This window comes from Marmota marmota, unplaced genomic scaffold (assembly GCF_001458135.2).
Source record: "Marmota marmota marmota unplaced genomic scaffold, marMar, whole genome shotgun sequence".
Lineage (NCBI taxonomy): Eukaryota > Metazoa > Chordata > Mammalia > Rodentia > Sciuridae > Marmota > Marmota marmota.
Window position 1 is genome coordinate 21,311,556 of NW_025999990.1, and position 20,033 is coordinate 21,331,588.

At 39.1% G+C, this 20,033-nt stretch overlaps 1 protein-coding gene across 4 annotated transcripts in view; it reads left to right on the forward strand.

Annotated features, from left to right (window-relative positions):
- Window positions 1-19,258, forward strand: part of Pstpip2 (proline-serine-threonine phosphatase interacting protein 2) — a 66,556-nt gene extending 47,298 nt beyond the window's left edge. For all 4 annotated transcript variants that reach the window (XM_048806288.1, XM_048806286.1, XM_015482416.2 and 1 more), the window contains 9 exons: window positions 4,651-4,749; window positions 5,500-5,545; window positions 6,386-6,465; window positions 9,239-9,337; window positions 10,685-10,781; window positions 11,253-11,334; window positions 12,695-12,729; window positions 14,421-14,477; window positions 17,629-19,258. In XM_048806288.1, coding sequence (XP_048662245.1) covers window positions 4,651-4,749; window positions 5,500-5,545; window positions 6,386-6,465; window positions 9,239-9,337; window positions 10,685-10,781; window positions 11,253-11,334; window positions 12,695-12,729; window positions 14,421-14,470 — 588 coding nt within the window. In that variant the 3' untranslated portion in view covers window positions 14,471-14,477; window positions 17,629-19,258. The remainder of the gene's footprint in view (window positions 1-4,650; window positions 4,750-5,499; window positions 5,546-6,385; window positions 6,466-9,238; window positions 9,338-10,684; window positions 10,782-11,252; window positions 11,335-12,694; window positions 12,730-14,420; window positions 14,478-17,628) is intronic.
- Window positions 19,259-20,033: the final 775 nt, after the last annotated feature.

A 20,033-nucleotide genomic window follows, 5' to 3' on the forward strand; every position in this document is an offset into this window, starting at 1 on the left:
TTCACTGCTGTTTGAGGGTCCAAGTCCAGGTCCCCCCTTGTTCTCTACTGACCTCACAGAGTGGGTGTGGCCCTTTTAGACCTGGAGGGTTGTTGAAATACTGATTCTTCATTAGACTTCCTCTGCCACCACCTGGGGTGGGGGCCACCTCAGCACTGTCCAGTGTGGGTGGAAGTCTAAACTTCCCACATAGCTGCCACTGGCACCCTGATTGTGTGGCTTTGTTACCTCCTGATGTGAATGAAAGTCTCAGTTTTCATTTGTCCTTCAGGGATGCTGCCTGAGTAGGGGAGTAGGTGCCTCTTGGCAGCCTCCACTGGCCTTTGCTGGCACGTGTTCAGGTGGGGCCTCAATGTTTTCTTTGGCGTTTAGCTGCAGTAGAATGGTTATCTTCATGTTCCACTAGGCTGCCCCTTTTCTGGTCTTTTTGGCTATAGAGAATCGGCTTTGTTGGGCTTATTTTGCTGTGATCACTGGTATTTCTGGGTGTCTGCTTCTTCAGCATGTAATCTGTGATAAATGAGGCAAAAAGACACCCAGGGAATTCACTGTTGGGTTGATCTTTGAACCCAGGGTCACTAGCCAGTCTGCCGCCTTACCTTTCAGTGTTCTGATGTTTGTTTTAAATGTAATGTTTAGGGATCTTGGTTGTACTAATGTGGAGGAATGGGGAAAGGATACCTGCTCCATCTTCTCCAAATCTGGGGAATCCTTGTTTTTTTTAAATTGTTCTAATTAGTTATACATGATATCAGAATGCATTTTGATTCATTGGACACAAATGGAGCACAACTTTTCATTTCTCTTGTTGTACATGATGGAGCATCACAACATATGTGCATTCATACATGTACCTGGGGTAATGATGTCCATCTCATTCCACTATCTTTCCTGCCCTCAAGCACCCTCACCATCCTTCCTCCTCTCTGCCCAATCAAAGTTCCTTCATTCTTCCCATGCCCCCCCATTATGGATGAGCATCCACTTATCAGAGAGAACATGAGGCCTTTGGTCTTTTGGGATTGGCTTACTTCACTTAGCATGATATTCTCTAACTCCATCCATTTACCTGCAAATGCCAAAATTTTATTCTCTTCTAAAGCTGAGTAATATTCCATTTGTATATATAACACAGTTTCTTTATCCATTTATCTATTGAAGGGCATCTAAGTTGCTTCCACAGTTTAGCTATTGAGAATTGAGCTGCTATGAACATTGATGTGGCTGCATCACTATAGTATGCTGATTTTAAGTCTTTTTGGTATAGACCGAGGAGGGGGAGAGCTGGGTCAAATGGGTTCCATTCCAAGTTTTCTAAGGAATCTCCATACTGCTTTCCAGAGTGGTCACACCAATTTGCAGTGCCTCCAGCAATGTATGAGTTGGGGAATCCTTTTAAAAAGATGCTTTTGCAACATGTTTTTGGAGCCATATGTGTGAACATATCTCATAAATCTTATACCAAGAATCTAAATTCAGGAATTGCCCCAAATAAGCAAAGGCATGTACATGTTTATACTATGATTTTCACTAATAATGAAAATTGCAAATGATTTAATTACCAACAATTGGAGAAGGGTTAAATATAGTATGTAGACTTTAAAAATACAATTAAAAAGACTGTGTTATGACAGAGAAAAACTGTTTAACATGCCATATTTAAAAATAAGGAGATAAAGAAAAATCGAGCCAGGTGTGGTGGTGCACACCTTTAATCCCAGCAGCTTGGGAGGTTGAGACAGGAGGATCTTGAATTCAAAGCAAAAGCGAGACACTAAGCAACTCAGTGAGACCCTGTCTCTAAATACAAAATGGGTCTGGGGATGTGGTTCAGCAATCCAATGCCCTGAGTTTAATCCCCAGTACTCCCGCCACTGCCCCCCAAAAGAAAAATAAATAACATGGCAACATTAAAACTTAAGGCTTCTCTATGGTAAAAGAAAAAGAAAATCTCCTTACACATATTTCTATAATAAACGAAACACTGGGAAAAATATTTGTGACACAATATAAGGAACATTATATGCGTTAGGAATAGTAACCTAATATATAAATTTATATATATTATTAGTATTATAATTTATATATATATTATATATAAATTTATATATTAGGTTACTATTCCTAATATACACTGAGCTATTAGTAATCAGTTAAAATGAAAAATGTTCCAAGAGGAAAGTAATAAAATACCTGAAGTAGAAAGGAAAAACTACTTTAGTAATAGTAAAAGATATGTAAATAAGAACAATATGGAAATATTTTTACTTCAATGTTAGAAAAGATTGAGAATATTGGCTGAACTTGGTATTGGTTAGAGTGTGAGGTAGTGTCACATACTATTGGCAGAAATATACTTGGTACCACTCTTGGAGGGAAATCTGATACAGGTTTATTTTATTTTTTTGCCAGATAATTATATTTCTAGGAATTTTTCCTGTATATATAAATTTACACTACTCAAAATAAAATCAGAGTTTTGTTATGTCTAATAAAAAGTGGGAAGTTGGTGGGATTGTAAGTACAAAAACTATGGAAATCAGTATGGAGGTTTCTCAAAAGGTGAAGCATGGAACCATCGTGTGACCCAGCTTTACCACTCCTTAGTATTCCTCCTAAAGAATTAAAGTCATACTATAGCCATACACACAGACCCATGTTTATAGCAACACAATTCACAATAGCCAAACTATGGACCCAGCCCAGGTGTCTAACAATGGATGAATAGATAGAGAAAATGTGGTATGTATACCCAGTGGAATTTTTTTTTAGCTATAAAGAAGAACAAAAATTATGTCATTTGCAGGAAAATGGATGGAACTTGAGAACATTATGTTAAGTGAAATAATCCAAACCCAGAAAGTCAAGTGTTCTATGTTTTCTCTCATATGTAGAAGCCAAAGAGGAAAAAGGAAAAGAAAGCAGTGTGTGTGTGTGTGGGGGGGGGGAGAGGTGGATTTCAAGAAAATTGAAGGATAGAGCAGAGGAAAGGAACTGGGATGGGAGAGAGGGAAAGGAGAAATGATATTGGCTAAATTATACTGTTATATTGTGTGCACGTAGGAATACAAATCCCACCATTATATACAACTATAATGCACCAATAACAATCTAGAAAAAAAAATTAAAAAGTAGGAACCCAGACCAATGCCCACCAATAGAGATCTGGTTAAGAAAATTATGGCATGTATAAGTAAATAAAAGATATATGTGTGTGTATGCAGATATAAATACAATTTATATCTGCTTTCATTTTCGTACACATTTGAGAAAAATATATATTGTATTTATATATAAAATTCTTACTTTATAGACAGAGAAATCAGCACAGAGAGACCGAGTAATTTATTAAAGAACATGTGGAGGGGCTGGGGTTGTGGCTCAGCGGTAGAGTGCTCGCCTAGCATGCACGAGGCCCTGGGTTCGATCCTCAAAAAACCACATAAAAATAAATAAATAAACAAAATAAAGGTATTGTGTCTAACCAAAAAATAAATATTAAAAAAAGAACATATGGAAATAGGGTAGTACTTGGGGTTTAAATGGAGAAAACTATTTTATATTCACTTGTGAATATGTCAAAATGAACCCCACAATTATGTATAACTATAATGCACTAAAAATTTAAAGTCAGAATACACCCATCTATTATAAAGCAAATTACCCATATAAAATTATATTGAAGGGTATTTGTTGACATGCTAACATGTTCACAATGCATTAGAAAAGTAAGTTAAAAAGCAGTATTTGGTAAGTTCCCATTTTTGGAAATAAATGCTAAAATTCTAAAAGAAAAAGGAAAAGAACCCGTGGACAGTGGTAAGGTTGGATTTGAACCTATTCCTGAACCTCCAGTACTTGATCTCTGACTCACCAGCCAAACAAGGACTAAGAAGTGTGGGGTGGTCTTCATTCTTATTCAAGTGTTTTCCCCACCATTTTTACTTTATTAGCTGATTGTTCAGTTCTTTGCTCTGTTTAGGCAAGTTAAGGCTCTTTCCATAGTTGAAGCAGATAATTAGTTCTAGATTGACTAATGATTATTCTTTGTGAACTGTTTCTGTAATACTGATAGTAAGGATGGCATAGAATAGACCATGCAAACTATGTAAAGCAAAATTCTTTAAATGAAAAAGGAACATGACTATACCAAGGAGAAAGAGATGATGGCATTGGGAAGGGTTTCCCACGGTCCAGAGTTGTACAGCATATTAGAATACAGAGACATAATTAGAATGAATTGGTACCAATGACCAAATGGATTGCACATAAATTCTGATTATGAATGTCATATAAATGTTGGGTTACACATCTTAGAGTTCCATAAATATTTTAATTTTGCCTACTTCAAATTCCATCTTTTATTTCTGTCAATTTTTAGAGCTCATGCACTTTGTGTTATTTAATAGGAATTATTATTTCCTTGATGGAATTTCCACTCCATCCGCAATTTGAAAGAGGGCTAGAGCTAGAGAGACCTTTCAAAGATTGAGAAGAAAAAGTATCTGCCCTCTGAGAGCCACGGTCTAGTGGTGGTCACAGTGTTAACCAGAGTGCTCTGTTTGTGCTGGGTGTGGTGGGCTGGGGCAGCTGCTTTTCAAGGTTACAGCCTGCTCACCTGTCTTGTCCCTCTCTTCATTTATAATAAAGGCAAAGAAGATCTATGAGCAGAAATGCCGGGACAAAGATGAGGCGGAGCAGGCTGTCCACCGGAGCGCCAACATGGCAAACCAGAAGCAACAAGAAAAGGTACCTAGGAGGGCCCACAACATGATAAATCTGAGATTTACATCTATCAGTTTAAAGCCAGCTTAAAAAAAATTTTTTTTGGTGGTCCTGGACATTGAGCCCTGGCCTTTACATGAGCTAGGCAAATGCTGGACCACCAAGCTATGTTCCCTGCCCCTTTTTTATTTTTTAAATTTTGAAACAGGGTCTTGTTAAGTTGCCCAGGCTGGCCTTGAACTTGTGATCTTCTTGCCTCATAAACCCAAGTACCTGGGTTTATAGATGTCTGCTACTGCACTGGGCCTAAGAATTTTAATTTAGAAATGGACCTGTACCCTAAGGTTAAGGCAATGTCTTCCCTTAATTTATGACGATCTTCTGACCCAGAAAAACCCTTGTCCCATTTTTGGAGTTGGGGAAAAGAACTAGCAAAATATGGCCATAAGGGAACAAGAGGTGGCATTAGAGGTCTGATTTTGTTCACCTTTTTAAAAACTCAACTCCTGTATTTTTTGTTGTTAGGCCGCCTCTTGCTTGGGTGGATTAGAAATGTAATTTTATAAAATATTAGTATAAGATTGTCAGCCGGAGGGCAGGAGCATGTCTTTAGGAAGGCAGGGGCAAGATGCTTTATGATTCTTTTCTAAGGGTGAGAAGATTAAAGAGCAGGTTGAATGATTTGCTCCCGAGGGACTAGTCTCATCTAGTCCCTTTTACATCTGTTTTGCCAGGTCCAGTGTTCCTGATCTCTTGTTCTTTTCTTTCCCACAGCTCTTTGTGAAACTGGCAACTTCCAAGACTGCAGTAGAGGACTCTGGTGAGGGCGCTGCCCCCACGGATGGGAAGGGTGGGTGGTGGGGTTTGTGTTATCCTAACCTCTGAGAAAAGTACTTTTACAACTGAGAACAGATGTATATAAAGTAGGATTATCAAAATGTCAGAAGTGAAGAAGGAAGGTAGGGCAAGGCATGTAGGGATGTTGGTGAGGGGAGGAAGGAAGAGCAGACCCCAGGTCAGGCCTAGATTCTGGCCACTGTCTGCTGAGGTCTTGCTGTGGGAGGACTGAGTGAAAGGTGGGGTGGGGGGAGACATGTGGTAGCTGCTCTGTAATCAGGTGTGCACTGACTTTTGGGGACATCTATCTAAAAACCTGTTTCAGCCCTGGTAGTCCTTATCTGCTTTGGAAGAATCCCAGCCAAGTTGCACAGAAATCTAATCAGGTGCTTGTGAAGGCTTCCACTTCCCAGAATATCCTGCAGGAGACAACATGTTATGAGGAGGGTCACTTAGGAAGCCTCTAAATCCAAACTAAAAGTGTCTTAGTGCTCCTTTGGGACTCAGGAGAGTTTCTTTTGCATCTCTTGTCTGATGGCTTTCCTGGAAATGAAAATGATGGAAACCATTGTAGTAGACAAAGGAAACCCTGTTTGAGGTTCCTCTTCAGCTTTCACTTCTTTCTTGGGGCATTTCTTGCTCAATGTTTGGTTCAGTGTTCAACGAAAGTGACACCCATCTTTGCTTATCTCACCAAGAGGTTGTGAGGGTGAAAGATGTAATTTTGGTCTTCCAAAGTTCAGAGCTCCTGGGGACTCTTCAACTCCATGCAAGTCTGATGAGCCTTTCTAGTCCGAGGTGACACTCCTCTCTTCTTTTGCAGACAAAGCGTACATGCTGCACGTCAACACGCTGGATAAGGTCCGAGAGGACTGGCAGAGTGAGCACATCAAAGCCTGTGAGGTAACCGGAACCGGAAGCTGCTCAGGGCATGCCTTCTGCCTACAACCTGTAGACTCTGCCTCTTATTATAGCACCCCAATTCTCATTCCACTAAAAGCTTGAGGGTGTTGGAAATTAGGACTTTCAGTGATGAAGGGAAGGAACTAAAATACTTTCTTCCAGGCCTCATCTTTCAGCTTCCTCCTCATCCTGACCATGCTGTCCAATTCTATCCGGAGCTTTAGTCTAAGGTTTGGTCAGTGCAGACAAGAACCAGCTGAATTGGTGAATGGTTGGCTGAGTCTACTAATGAACATTGAGAGCCTTGCCCGTACTGGCTGGGTTCTATGGGAAATGCAGACAGCTGGTGAGCAGGCTTTGAAGTTGTTTTCCAATTTCACCAGTACCCCCCTTTCATGATCAGCACATGACCTCGTGATTTCCCAGAAAAATTTAAAAGATATAATCCAGAAACTTCTTCAAGTTTCTGTCCCCTTGTCTGGAAGTTTCCTTACCAGTGGTTGTCCAAGTGTGGTTTTAGGACTAGCAGCATGAGTATCAACTGGGAAATTGTTAGTGATGTAGAGTCTCAGACCAAGCCCAGACCTTTAGAGTCAGAAACTCGGGGTCCGGTGACTTCTATGAATTCAGTATGAGAACCACTGATCAATAGCTCCCCTTCTCCTATCAGAAGGGAAAAAGGGTGGCTCCCTGCCCTGTCAAGATCTCATCCCATCTAGTTGGCCTTTTCCCACCCCTTTGGGCACAGCTCTTTTTAACATGAATGGCTGCTGTCTTGTATGCAAACTCCATCATTCCTAGCTTTACATTCCACCAGCTTTTGTTACCCTCTGTATTCTCTCCAATGCTGAGCCCTGGCTGTGAGTTTTGAAGTTCTATTCTAGTCCTTGTCTCAGCCTAAGGTTTGCTTCCCTGCAGCTGCTCCCTCCTCTCTCAGAGGTCACCAAAGATCCCCTTGGTGTGAGGCCCAGTGGGGTCTTTGTACCATTTCATTTTACTTTTTTTTGTAGTTGTAGATGGACAGAATGCCTTTATTTTATTTATTTTTATGTGGTGCTGAGGATGGAACCCAGTACCTTAGCATACTAGGCAAGCACTCTGCCACTGAGCTACAGCCCCAGCCCCCATTTCACTTTTTTATTTTACTGTTTGTGGTACTATGGTCAAACCCAAAGCTAGGCAAGTGCTCTATCACTGGACTACACCCCAGCCTGGCCTTTGTGGTTTCTAAAGTTTGTTTTTTGACCTCTCTCTACCATTTGATACTGTTGGTCACTATGTCACCACTAAAGGACTTTTTTCTGCTTTATTTTTCTAACTCCACACCCTCATGAAAAGCCTGGAATGAGCCCATTTTTATATGATTTAAAAGTTGCCAAGTCATATCACATACATTTCATAGATGCAGATGTACTACTGAAATCTGCACGGGAATGATAATATCTAGGTCATCTCTGGGGAACTGAAGAAATGATAGACATTGGGGAAGTCCCACAGGGAGTTCACCAAAATCTGATGCAAATATGGCCCCCAAATGGTCTGGGGTTGTGGCTCAGCAGTAGAGTACTCGCCTAGCATGTATGAGGCGCTGGGTTCCATCCTCAGCACCACATAAAAATAAATAAGTAAAATAAAGATATTGTGTCCAACTACAACTAAAAAATAAATATTTTAAAAAAATATGGTCCAAGATTCTGACAGAGCTGGGTGGTTGGTATGCAGGTATTCACTATTTTGCCCTCTATGATTCTATATGAAATATTCTGTAATAAAAATACAGGTGAAATAATGCATTTATTTCAAAATACCCAGGTAGTAGGGTAGTTGGTAGTGATACCAGTAAGATAGAATGAGTCTTGGGTTGATAAATGTTTGATGATGGATACACAGGGACTCATTATACTATTCTCTCTACTGGTGTATATTTCAAGTTTTATATTATAATTATTTTTTTGTAGTAGGGATTGAAACCGGGATGCTTTACCACTGAGCTACATCCCCAGTCCTTTCATCTCCCCACCTCCTCTTTTTAAATTTTGAGATGAGGTTTTGATAAGTTGCTGGAACTTGAGATCCATCTGTCCCAGCCTTCCAAATAGTGGAACTGAAGGTGTGCATCACTGTACCTTGCTCAAGTTTTGTATTACAAGAAGCCTAAAAAATGTAGTAGCTATGGCATTCAATGTTTTAAAAAATGTTAATACATATAATACTTACTGTTGCATAGAACATCATCCACTTTGTTGAATAGCTTGATTTTTCAAAAGTTGGCATTTGCTTATATCCCAAACACTGTTGCTTAGGCAGTGACTTTTATTTTAACTTTTTTTTATTATGGAAAAATTTAAACATACCCTAAGACAAAAAACAAGTAAGAGAGCCCCCACGTCCTCATCAACTAGCTTCAATAATTATGACAGTTTTGCTTGTCAAATTAGTAGGAGGGGAGCATGGGGGCTCTGGCAGGCTACACGGGTGGACATGTCCATAAGGCATTTGGAAATGTCTGCCGGAACTCAGGCTAGAACACTGTTGTCTCTGGTCATCATTATGTCTTACCTTCAGAACTCTATCTAGCCCTGTTTATGTTAAAATGTATCAGGATCCATTTAAGTTGTTAGTGCTGAGCTTCTTCAGTGGTGGTGGTGGGGGAGTACCCCATGAGACAATAAGCTTACAGACAATTGAAGGTTGACACTATTTAAGTCCCATCCAGTCTAAAGGATGGCTCCTTTGTCTGCATATGTGTGTACAAATAACTGTCTTTCTGTAGGTATTGGAGGCTCAAGAATGTGAACGAATAAACTTCTTCCGGAATGCACTGTGGGTACATGTGAATCAGCTGTCACAACAATGTGTCAAAAGTGATGATGTAAGTCAGAGGTTCTACGGAGGACTGTGGCTCTGTGTACTGGGTTCATTAGATGGAAAGAACCCCAGGGGCTTATTAGTTCATCCTCTCTCCCTGCTCCCGTGGAGAGAGGCAAAGTGACTTGCCCAAGGCCACACATTGACTTGATACAAGGGCCCAGAAAAACATGCAACCTGCCTGACTCCTGATCCATGACTTTCTAATTAAGACATTCAGAATTAAGGCAGGAGAGCAGAGAAGGGAACCCAAAGACAGCTTAATGGATGGAAGACAGATGTCACAGCATGAATGTGAGTCCCAGAGACTGCTGCAGTCTGTAATAAGGTCACTCAGGATAGCACCAAGTATTGCAGACTGACCTGTGCCCAGGCTGAGGGTCCCTGCAGGGCTGAAGATGTTCTTCACCTGTATTTCCATGACCATTGTCTAGGATCTACTTGTGCACAGTCATTTCAGGTCCCCAGATCTCAGAGCATCACCTCAGGTTATTGCAAACTTCTTTGCTGAGAAATAGCCATTCTTATCCTCACTTAGATGACACACTCACTTTAAAAGAATGTCTTAACACCCAGAAAACCCTTAGAATTGAATGGAAAAATTTTTCTTCAAGGTAGGCAATTGTATTTGTATGTGGTGTTGGTGTTGTATCATGGGACTTTGTATCTAGTTTTTTGTAATATAGTTTTTTTTTTAAAAAAAAACAATTTACAGCCTAAATTTTTGTCTTGACATAAAGATACATTTATTTCCTGGAATATTTTTTTAAAATTGAATAGCACATATTCACAAAAACCATTATATTAGTCTGGGACCTGGGAATGTTTTTTGTTTCTTTTCAAAATTTGGAGTCAGCCATTCATCAAACCTCTTTTTGTGTGTGTGTGCTATAGGGGCTTGAATCCAGGGGGCACTCTACTACTAAAACTACACCTCCCAGGCCTTTTTATTTTGACACATGGCCTTGCTAAATGGCCCAGACTGACCTCTAACTTGTGATCCTCCTGCCTCAGCCTCCTGAGTGACACCATGCCTGGCTCAAATCTCCTTTTCCTTTTTGGTACCAGGGATTAGAATCCAGGGGCTCTTAACCACTGAGCCACATTGCCAGCCCTTTTTCACTTTTTATTTTGAGACAGAGTCTTGTTAAGTAGCTTAGGGTCTCACTAAATTGCCGAGGCTGACTTTGAACTTGTGATCCTCCTACCTCAGCCTCCCAAGTCACTTGTATTACAGGTGTGCATCCCCCCAACCCCCAACCATGACTGGCTCAAACCTCCTTCTTAAAGGAGCTCTGCTACAATTATCACTGACCTGCTTTTATCTAAGGATTCATCTTCTTTTTGTTAGATGTATGAACAAGTTCGTAAAACTTTAGAAATGTGCAGCATTGAGAAGGACATCGAGTACTTTGTGAATCAACGCAAAACTGGACAGATTCCACCAGGTGAAGGGGGACAGGAGGCTGGGATGGGGAGAACTGTTTAAGCCATTCTGTTAGTCTTTCCTGTCAGATGTCATTGAGAATGTAAGGCACCTGCTGAGTTAGTTACTGACTGAAATAAAGGAACTTATAAGAGAAAGGGTTTATTCTGGCTCACAGTTTTGAGGTTCCAGTCCATGGTTGGTTCGCTGGTTCCTTTTGGGCTTATGGTAAGACAACACATCATGGGGGGAGCATGTGACAGAACAAGTGGCTCTCCTCCCAGCTGGGATATGAAAAAGTGAAGGAAGAGAGACCAGGGTCCACAATCTCCTCCAAGGGCACACTCTCAATGACCTCAAGGTGTCCTCCTGGGCCCCACTTCTCCCAATAGTACCAGGATGTGGACCAAGCCTGTAATATATGAGCCTTGGGGGGACATTCCAGATCCAGCCTTCAGCTTCTTAATGGTTCCTTCCTCCATGACTCTCCTAGCACCCATCATGTATGAGAATTTCTACTGCCCGCAGCGGAATGCTGCCCCACCAGGAAAGACCACAGGGCCTAACTTGGCAAGGTAACAACCAGCTACCTTTCACATGACGAAAATACTTCTAATAAATGTTTTTATTATTAATGTTCTAAAGCATAGTCTATTTTTAAAGTTTATTTTTTAATTGACAAACAGAAATGGGCGTATTTATCATGTAAAGACATGACAGTTGGAACAGATCTATCATTGCCTCTGCATAGCGAGGCTGCTAGGTTTTTAGAAACAGCGCTTTGAGCACAAGTGCTAAGTGGATTTTATTGGTCATAGTTCAAGGAGGACTATGTCTTGCCTGAATGTGATCACTATTATTCCTTTATGTATCTTATAGCAGGAGTTAGCAAACTATGACCCCTATGAGTCAAATCTGGTCTGCTTATTTTTTGGGGGATAGCAAGGATTGAACTCAGGGGCACTTGACCATTGAGCCACATCCCCAGCCCTATTTTGTATTTTATTTAGAGACAGGGTCTCACCGAGTTGCTTAGCACCTCACTTTTGCTGAGGCTGGCTTTGAACTTGTGACTCCTGCCTCAGCCTCCCAAGCCTCTGGTATTACAGGTGTGCACCACCATGCCTGGCTGATCTGTTTTTGTAGAGTCTGTGAGTTAAGTTTTTACATTTTTAAATAGCTGAAAAAAAATCAAAAGGATTCTATTTCATGACATGTGAAAATCCTATGAGATTCAAATTTCAGTGTTCATGTAGAGACACATTTTGGGACACAGCCACTCTTAGTGGGTTATATTTTGTTTATGTTTTTCCACTAGAGCTGAAGAGAGTTGTGACAGAAACAGTAAATCATTTTCTACTGGGCCCTTAACAGGAAAATTTTGCTGCCTCTCATATTATAGATCCTGAAGGAAGAGACACTTCTGTTTATATAAAGTCAGTTAGAAGTCTAAGCTGTTGAATTTTCTGTTTAAGTTGTAGGAAACATGGGGAGTGTTTGGGAGGGATTGCATGTTCACTATCGTATTTAAGAACACCAGGCACTGTTCACAATAATTAATGTGAACTAGAAGTTTTAATCCTTACAATGAGGTAGGAGCTGTTAGTATTTCTGTCTACGTAAGAAGATGCTGATGAACAAGGATACCGGTACATCTTGCCCATATAGCTGGGGTTTTAATCCTGCCAGCCTAGGTTGCAGGGGCAGGGCCCTGCATCCCTACCCACTATGCATCTGCCCCTCGGCACCATATCGTGTCTGCACCTCAGATTTCAATAGGTCAGGGCTGCAGATCATCTGCCTCATCTGAGCTTTCTTGGCCCTTTAGTGCAAAAACCTGAGCTGATTAGAGTATACTGTGCTTGTAGTATGAAGCAGGAAATTATGACAATAGCACAAACTTATGTGAAGGACTTTGGTTTTCATTTCTTACAGGAGAGGACCTCTCCCAGTTCCTAAAAGTGTACCAGGTAAGCCATCAAGAAAGGCCTTTTGAAATTCTTAGGTCAGGTTTTCTTTAAGATTGAAGAGTTAAAATTTTGAAATAAGGGGTAAGAAGGGATTAAATAGGATTGAATTCCCAAGAGGATGAACTTGTATTAGAATCTCATGGTAATACTGTTTGTCACAGAGTGAAATTTGGTAATTGGTGGTTTATTTTATAGTTTATCCAAGAGAATTTAACAACTAAAGTGACAAAAGAAACGTTTTCTTTTGAGATCTTCAAACCTGCACACAAACACTTTCACTTTGACTGTATTGCTATTACTTTCAGTACAGTGGGAAAGAGAACATCATATTGTTGCAGGAAATGTAACAAAGGCTAGAGGGTTAGGAAATATTGAGAAAAGGGAAGGTTAACATCAATGACTAGGGAGACAGAGACATTACAGTATCTGATGGCTAAAAATTAATTGTGTAATCCTGTGATTAAAATTCTCAAGCCTGATGATCAACCTGTTGGAGTTCTGATGTAGAAGCTTTCTCTAGAGGTTCTTCCACTGTATAAAAGGGCTAACAAACAATGATAAATTTTTATTAGGGTTGTGGAAAACTAGATAGAGTGAAACCATAGTTTTATTATTTGAGAATTTATAATAAATTGATATCAGAAATGAATTAAAATAGAAGCAATAATGAATGTTTAAAATATTATAAAGGACTTTTTGTCTCTTAAGAACTATAGAAATCTCTATTTTTTAAAAATAAAATAATTATAATTATAAACAATTATTATTTAGTAAATAGACCAACAAAAAGCCTAATGAATTACTGTGTACACTTGCAACCAAAAGAAACTTATTATAAGACAATTTTATCAGAGATTATTTCAACTTGGATCATGTGATACAATTCCCCCCTTTGGATTACACAGACATGTCATTTATGGAAGGTAAACATATCTGAAAGTATGTAACTTAATGTTATATATTTTGTACACTGCTCATAGTGGGATCTTTCACTGATCACACTGGTAGTCCCCTTTTTCTCTGAACTCCTAGGATTCCTCTGGAAGAACCACACATCTCAGCATTTTTTTGTTAGTTTTTTTCCCCCCCTGGATAATTACAAGATCCCTGAGGACAGGCACTTTATCTTCTCTTGAAACCCTACCTATACCTAATATAGTCCTAGGTATATAGTAGGTCCTTAAAAATATTTACTATTTAAAGGAAAAAAAGTGTTATCTACCAGCATTCAAAGGAATGAGGGAAGAAAATAACTTTGTGTTTGATGGCTCAGTAAAAAATGTAATGACTGATGAATATATAGTGCTGAAATCAAATCTTTGAATAATATATTGATTTAATTTATTTCTTGTTTTCTTATAATTACCAGTTGATTATATGGGACTTAATTTTGTATATTTTTTTGTTCTTTTTAGTTATACATGATAATAGAGTATTATTTTGTAAATTTTTGAAGATGGCTTTACTGCAGATACTAATATCTAGACTTGGATGAAGAAGTCATAATAGGGACTTCTAGAATGTTCTCTGGTTTGTAGTCATGACAGTTATAGGTTTCATTGCCAGATACATTTTCTCCTTACAAAAAGGTAGTCACCCAAATCTTTAAGTAGAGTACCTTGGTTTGAAAAGAGTTAAGATCCATCATGAAAAAACAGTTAGAATGCTGTTTTATGTTCTGTCCTCTGTAGATGACCCTGATTATTCTTTGGTTGATGACTACAGTTTGCTCTATCAATAACATAAAGGTAAGAAATTTTAATTTTCACATAGTCAAGTTGCACTGGGATTGGTGATTGTGTTTCTGAGGCCTTTGAATCCTCTTTATGACACCACCACAAACAAACCAGGCCTTGTGACAGGGCAGCACACTGGTGGGTGTGGTGTCATTTCAGCTTGACCTCTTTGGATCCTACAACCAGAAGCTGACTGGAAACACTCCTTGTGTATTTGAACAGGGCATTTCCCCTTAATTAATTATCCTATGATTCTTTCTGCTCTGGTTAAAGTCTTTCATAGCTATTACACATCTACATTTAGGCATGCTCATGAACAACACACACATGGCCCCCCTGTTTAAGTCATTTAGCTTTTAGTGTCTTCTCCTTCCCTCTAAAAGGGGGGAAAAGTCAAGTAAAGAGAAGTCACTGAAAACAATGTAAATGTCATCACACTTATTACATTCACCCTGGAGTCACAGGGGCCATCCCCCTCCAGAATGTCACTGCTCTGAACCCACAAACCACAAGGATTCTTGGAAGAGCACTAGAAAGTCAGCTGTCTCATAGTGGCTGGTTCTCCTTGGCACTCAGATGCTTAGAACAAGCCCCAAATCAAAAGCAGTCTTCACAAATGTAAAAATAAAAAAATTTAAAAAAGGGTTGGAGATATAGCTCAGTGTTAGAGCATTTCTGGGTTCAACCCCAGGACTACAAACAAACAAACAAAAAATTCAATGAAACTCCTCATAAAGGTTTTTTGTTTTTATTTTTGTTTTGGTACTGGGGATTGAACTCAGGGGCACTTGACTGATGAGGCATATCCCAGTCCTATTTTGTATTTAATTTAGAGACAGGGTCTCATTGAGTTGCTTAGTGCCTCACTTTTGCTGAGGTTGGCTTTGAACTCACCATCCTCCTGCTTCAGCCTCCCAAGCTGCTGGGATTACAGGCATGTACTACTGTGTCTGTCTTAAAGCATTTTTTTTTTTTACCCAAATGGGCTTACCTGGGCTACAACCCTATAGGCATTTAGAAGCCAAGAAAAAGTCTGAAAGGCTATATACTTGAATAGGTAGTAGTTTTCCTTTTTGTTTATCCTGTTTTCTAGTTTAGCTACAAGAAGAATGTATTACTTCTTTGATGAAAGGCTGTTTTGAAGGGTTGGTCTATTTGCATTTTCTTGATCTTGTTTTTTCTTGGGAATCATAAGAAGTAGGTCAGTGAGATACAGGAAATCATAAAAGAACTGGACAAGCCTTCCACCTTCCCTCACTGGCCTGGTATTAGTAACATTTACTGTCAATTATGAAACAAAACAGGTTGTTTTGTTTGTGGTACTGGGAATTGAACCCAGAGCCTTACACATATTAGGCAAGCACTCTACCACTGAGCTACATTTCTGGCCCTTAAAATTTATTTATTTTATTTATTATAAAATTTATATTTTGGGGGTACCGGGGATTGAACTCAGGGCTACTCGGCTACTGAGCCACATCCCCAGCCCTATTTTGTATTTTATTTAGAGAGAGGATCTCACTGAGTTGTTTAGTGCCTCACTTTTGCTGAGGCTGGCTTTGAACTCGTTATCCTCCTGTTTCAGCCTCCTGAGCCTCTGGGATTACAAGCATGTGCTATGGCTATTTTAAAATTTTGAGACAGGTTCTTACTAAGAGGCTCAGACTGGCCTTGAAATTGTGGTCCTCCTGCTTAAGTCTCCTGGGTAGCTGGGATTACAGGTGTGCACCCCATCTGACACAAAACAGGAGTTAACAGTGCTCTCAAGGGATTTCCTACGGTCTTCTATCCACTGAAAAGTGCTTGCAAGTTAGCACATCGTACATTGCTTCAGTTCCTCTAATAATACCTACTTTGTGACTTATAGTCACTTTACTGCATAGTACAGAAGCCAAATTGTCTTAATTAAATAGGAATAATTAACTAGTATCTGTTTATATTTAAATACATGTTCTTGCTTAAGAAATGTATTTCATATTTAAGCAACTTGGCTGTAAAAGTTATGGAAATTGGAGAATAAAATACTCCATTCTCTAACTAGATATATCTTTCTGGTCTACAAATAAACTGTACTCTTTACAACCCATCATCATTGCTTTTTTCTTTTATAAGCTTCCTTTTTTCTCACCGAGAGGTGCAAAGCCCTGATTAGAGACAGAGCAAGAACATGATAAATCAATCAACGACTTGGAATTCAGAGGGGAAACCTGTTCCATTTAACACTGCAGATGATGGCTATGGGGCAGGGCATTGGCAGTTCCAAGAGTTTCTTTTTATTTATTTATTTTTTATTTATTTTTTGTTTTTAGTTGTTGATGGACCTTTATTTGGTTCATTTATTTATATGCAGTGCTGGGAATGGAACCCCAGTGCCTCACACATGCAAGTCAAGTGCTTTACCACTGAGCCACAACCCCAGCCCTCTTTTTATTTTTTTAATCTTTCTTTTCTGCCCTTACCTGTTTGGGTAAAGCTTATATTCTAGTAGAATATAATAGCACTGACCCCAAACTATAGCTCCCCAGAGTTCAAGAATCTGATGTATGAGTGCAAGATGCTCGTGCCGTCACATTTACTTGAGTTCTCTCTCTTTCAAGTAATATAATTTTAATGTTTGCACCAGCTCAATGGATAGAGGCTCGATATCTACCTGTGTAATTGACCAAATTACAGAGAATCTTAAAGAAGTGAGCCTGGTTTAGTTAATAATCCAGTTAAGCAATTTATGAAACTTATTACAATACTTAAAATAGTTTTGAGTGAAACTTTGGAATGAAAATTTAAACAGAAAGATTTTGAAATTTGTGATTTGTTCTGTGGTTGTTGATTTTAGCTGCTATTCCTATTTCTCTCTCTCTCTCTCTCTGTGTGTGTGTGTGTGTGTGTGTATATTTTAAGCTGCTATGACTGATTTTAATTCTAACATGTTTAGGTAAAGACATTATAATTTTTGAATTTAAAAAAATGCATATAAAAATATAAGTACTTGTGTTATCTACCATAAAGCATTTCCATTATCATCACCTTTCATTGTTCATTGTGTGGAGTTTCCATTCCTCACCATTTCTTTTCCTTGACTAAGCAACACTTACTTTGGTTGTTACACCCTGAAGGTGATGCGAATAGGTCATTCAAGTGAGGTTTCTTTGTAATTTTCTTTCAGAAGAGGAAGCTTTCTCCAGCTAGTGCTTCTGTGGCATGAAAAGAGGCACCCAGAGCAGCAGAATCTAGAGCTTTGTCAATCATGAAGACTTTGAAGTGAACCCTTGTTGAAATTCTTGAATATTTAAAATTTATAGTAGACATCAATTCAAGTTAGTAAAGTGCTACAGTTTTTGTTTTTTTTTTTTTGACAAAGTTTACAAATTGCCCAGACTGGTAAATAATTCTTTCCCACTCATTCACTGAAGTTGCAAAGGAACTGTTTCCTGTTTGGGATTTGTATTTAAATATGTGTATTTAAATATAAACTGTTTTCTGTTTGGGAACTGTTTCCTGTTAGTGCTCCATGGGGCAGAGGGGGCTGCAGTGGAGACTGAGCTGTCAACTGCAGAAGATGCACTTTTGGCTTTGGGCTTTGGCTTTTGCTCTGTATTCTGAGCCACAGAGCAGCATGGCTTTGGAATCTCACAGCAACACACTCTCATGGTTCAAGATTTAAAGTTACCCTCCTTTTTGGCTGGAAGACTTAGAAGCCACATTCTCATTTTACAGATGAAGAAACAAGGCCCAGAAGTGTGAAATCAGTTTCCTTACAGTTCTGCCAGCAGATGAGAGATGGAACTGGACCCAGTGCGCAAGCTCATTCCACATCACTCTTACTAACTCTTCATGAAGCTGTGATGCTTAGGCTAAAATTAAAATTAAAAATGCCAAATAGTTTTGCCAGCATCTTTTTTCAATTGGGAAAATTACTAGGACTTAAATGTTAAACTTTAAAAAAAATATATGATTCACCGTGTGTACTAAATTACAGAGCAGCATATTTAACATAATCTGAGAAGCTGTAGATTGTAAATTATGCCACTATTTCATGTACCACTCCGAAGATGGGGTAGTGAAGGTGCCAATAGGTTTGTGACAGCCTGTTGACAGCCAAACCCATTTGAATTTGAGACAGTAAATTGTGACCAAAAAAAAAGTTCACAGAGTCAATGACATATGGCATTTTGATTATCTTCAATTCTGGGTCTCTACAATCTTTTGAAAACTTGCTAGACCCTGGAATCTTTCAAGAATCAGTCCTTTTACAAATATTTGGCTCTTCCTCTGTCACCCATAAGCTATGGGGTGTTATGTACCTTTCATACAACTTTTGAGCAATGAGAAAATGGTGCATTTTAGTTAAAATGAAAACAGCACTATTGCTTGTATGTTGTAAAGGTCACTACAAGGAGCAAATATTTATCTCTCCTGCCCTGTGCAATAACTTTCCTAGAACTATAGGAAAAAAAAAATGACTAAAAGAAGATTAATTATTTCCCCCTTTTAATATAAGGTACTTCTAAGCGTGACAGCTTCTTATCATAGCAGGAAACTTGCATCAGTTGAATATCCTTTTGAGAAATTCATATTTGCAAAGGACCATTGACTTCCCCAAACTGAAACAGGCTCAGGAAATTTGCCTTTGCATTCAGATCTGTTTTTAACTTTATTATTTATTGTTGGCTCCTCAGGGATTTCACTTTTCTATCAGTGTAATTGATGTAAAAGTGTTTTATGAATAGAACATGATAATTTTATTGCTCTTTAAGTTTATTTGAAGTAAAATAAAGGTTCTTGGTGATTTGGGATTTCTTTTGCATTTCTGTGTTAAAGACATCTCTCTTCCAAGCTCTATTTGACCCCTTGTCCCGTTTGCAGCTGTTAGACAACAGAAAAAGAAAATGCTGGCTAGGAAGGCTAAGTGGAGATGGTGTCATCTACCAATGTCCTTCCTGTGTCAAGAACAATGTCTCTTCCTCTAAGAGGCACTGACCCTGTCTCTAGATTAAGTTGAGTCTCACTATTGATTTCCCCTCTTTCCTTATTATTACATGATTTGCTCTTGAAAATAATTATTCCAGGTTTGTCTCTCCCCTTAACTCCATGAGAGCAGGACCCTGGTCTGTCCTTTTCCCTGCTATATCTCCAGTGCTTGACACATAGTGGTAAATGTGTTAGAATTAGTGACCTATAATAAAACATAGCTGGAGGTCAGGGTGTGGCTCAATGGTAGAGCTTGTGCCTAGCATTCAGGAGCTATAAGTTCCACTATAGCACTGCAAAAGCAGAAATAAACACAGAAACAACCCATTTGAAAAAGAAGTAAGGAATATAAAGGAAATGAATCTAGACAAAAAGGTATGCATTACATCTAGTAAATATGAGCTGCTCTGTAGATTGTTGACATATACTTCTGGTTCTTTTAGAAGCAGACTCCAAAATAAAGGGTTGAATACAAGTGCTTTTTCAGTATGGGTTGGGAGAGGTCATTTGGCCCACTGAGGCTGGAGTTGCCTCCAAAATTTCTACCAAGAAGTTCCCACAGGTAGTGTCCCAAATTGTCCCCAGCTGGGGCCTTTTGGA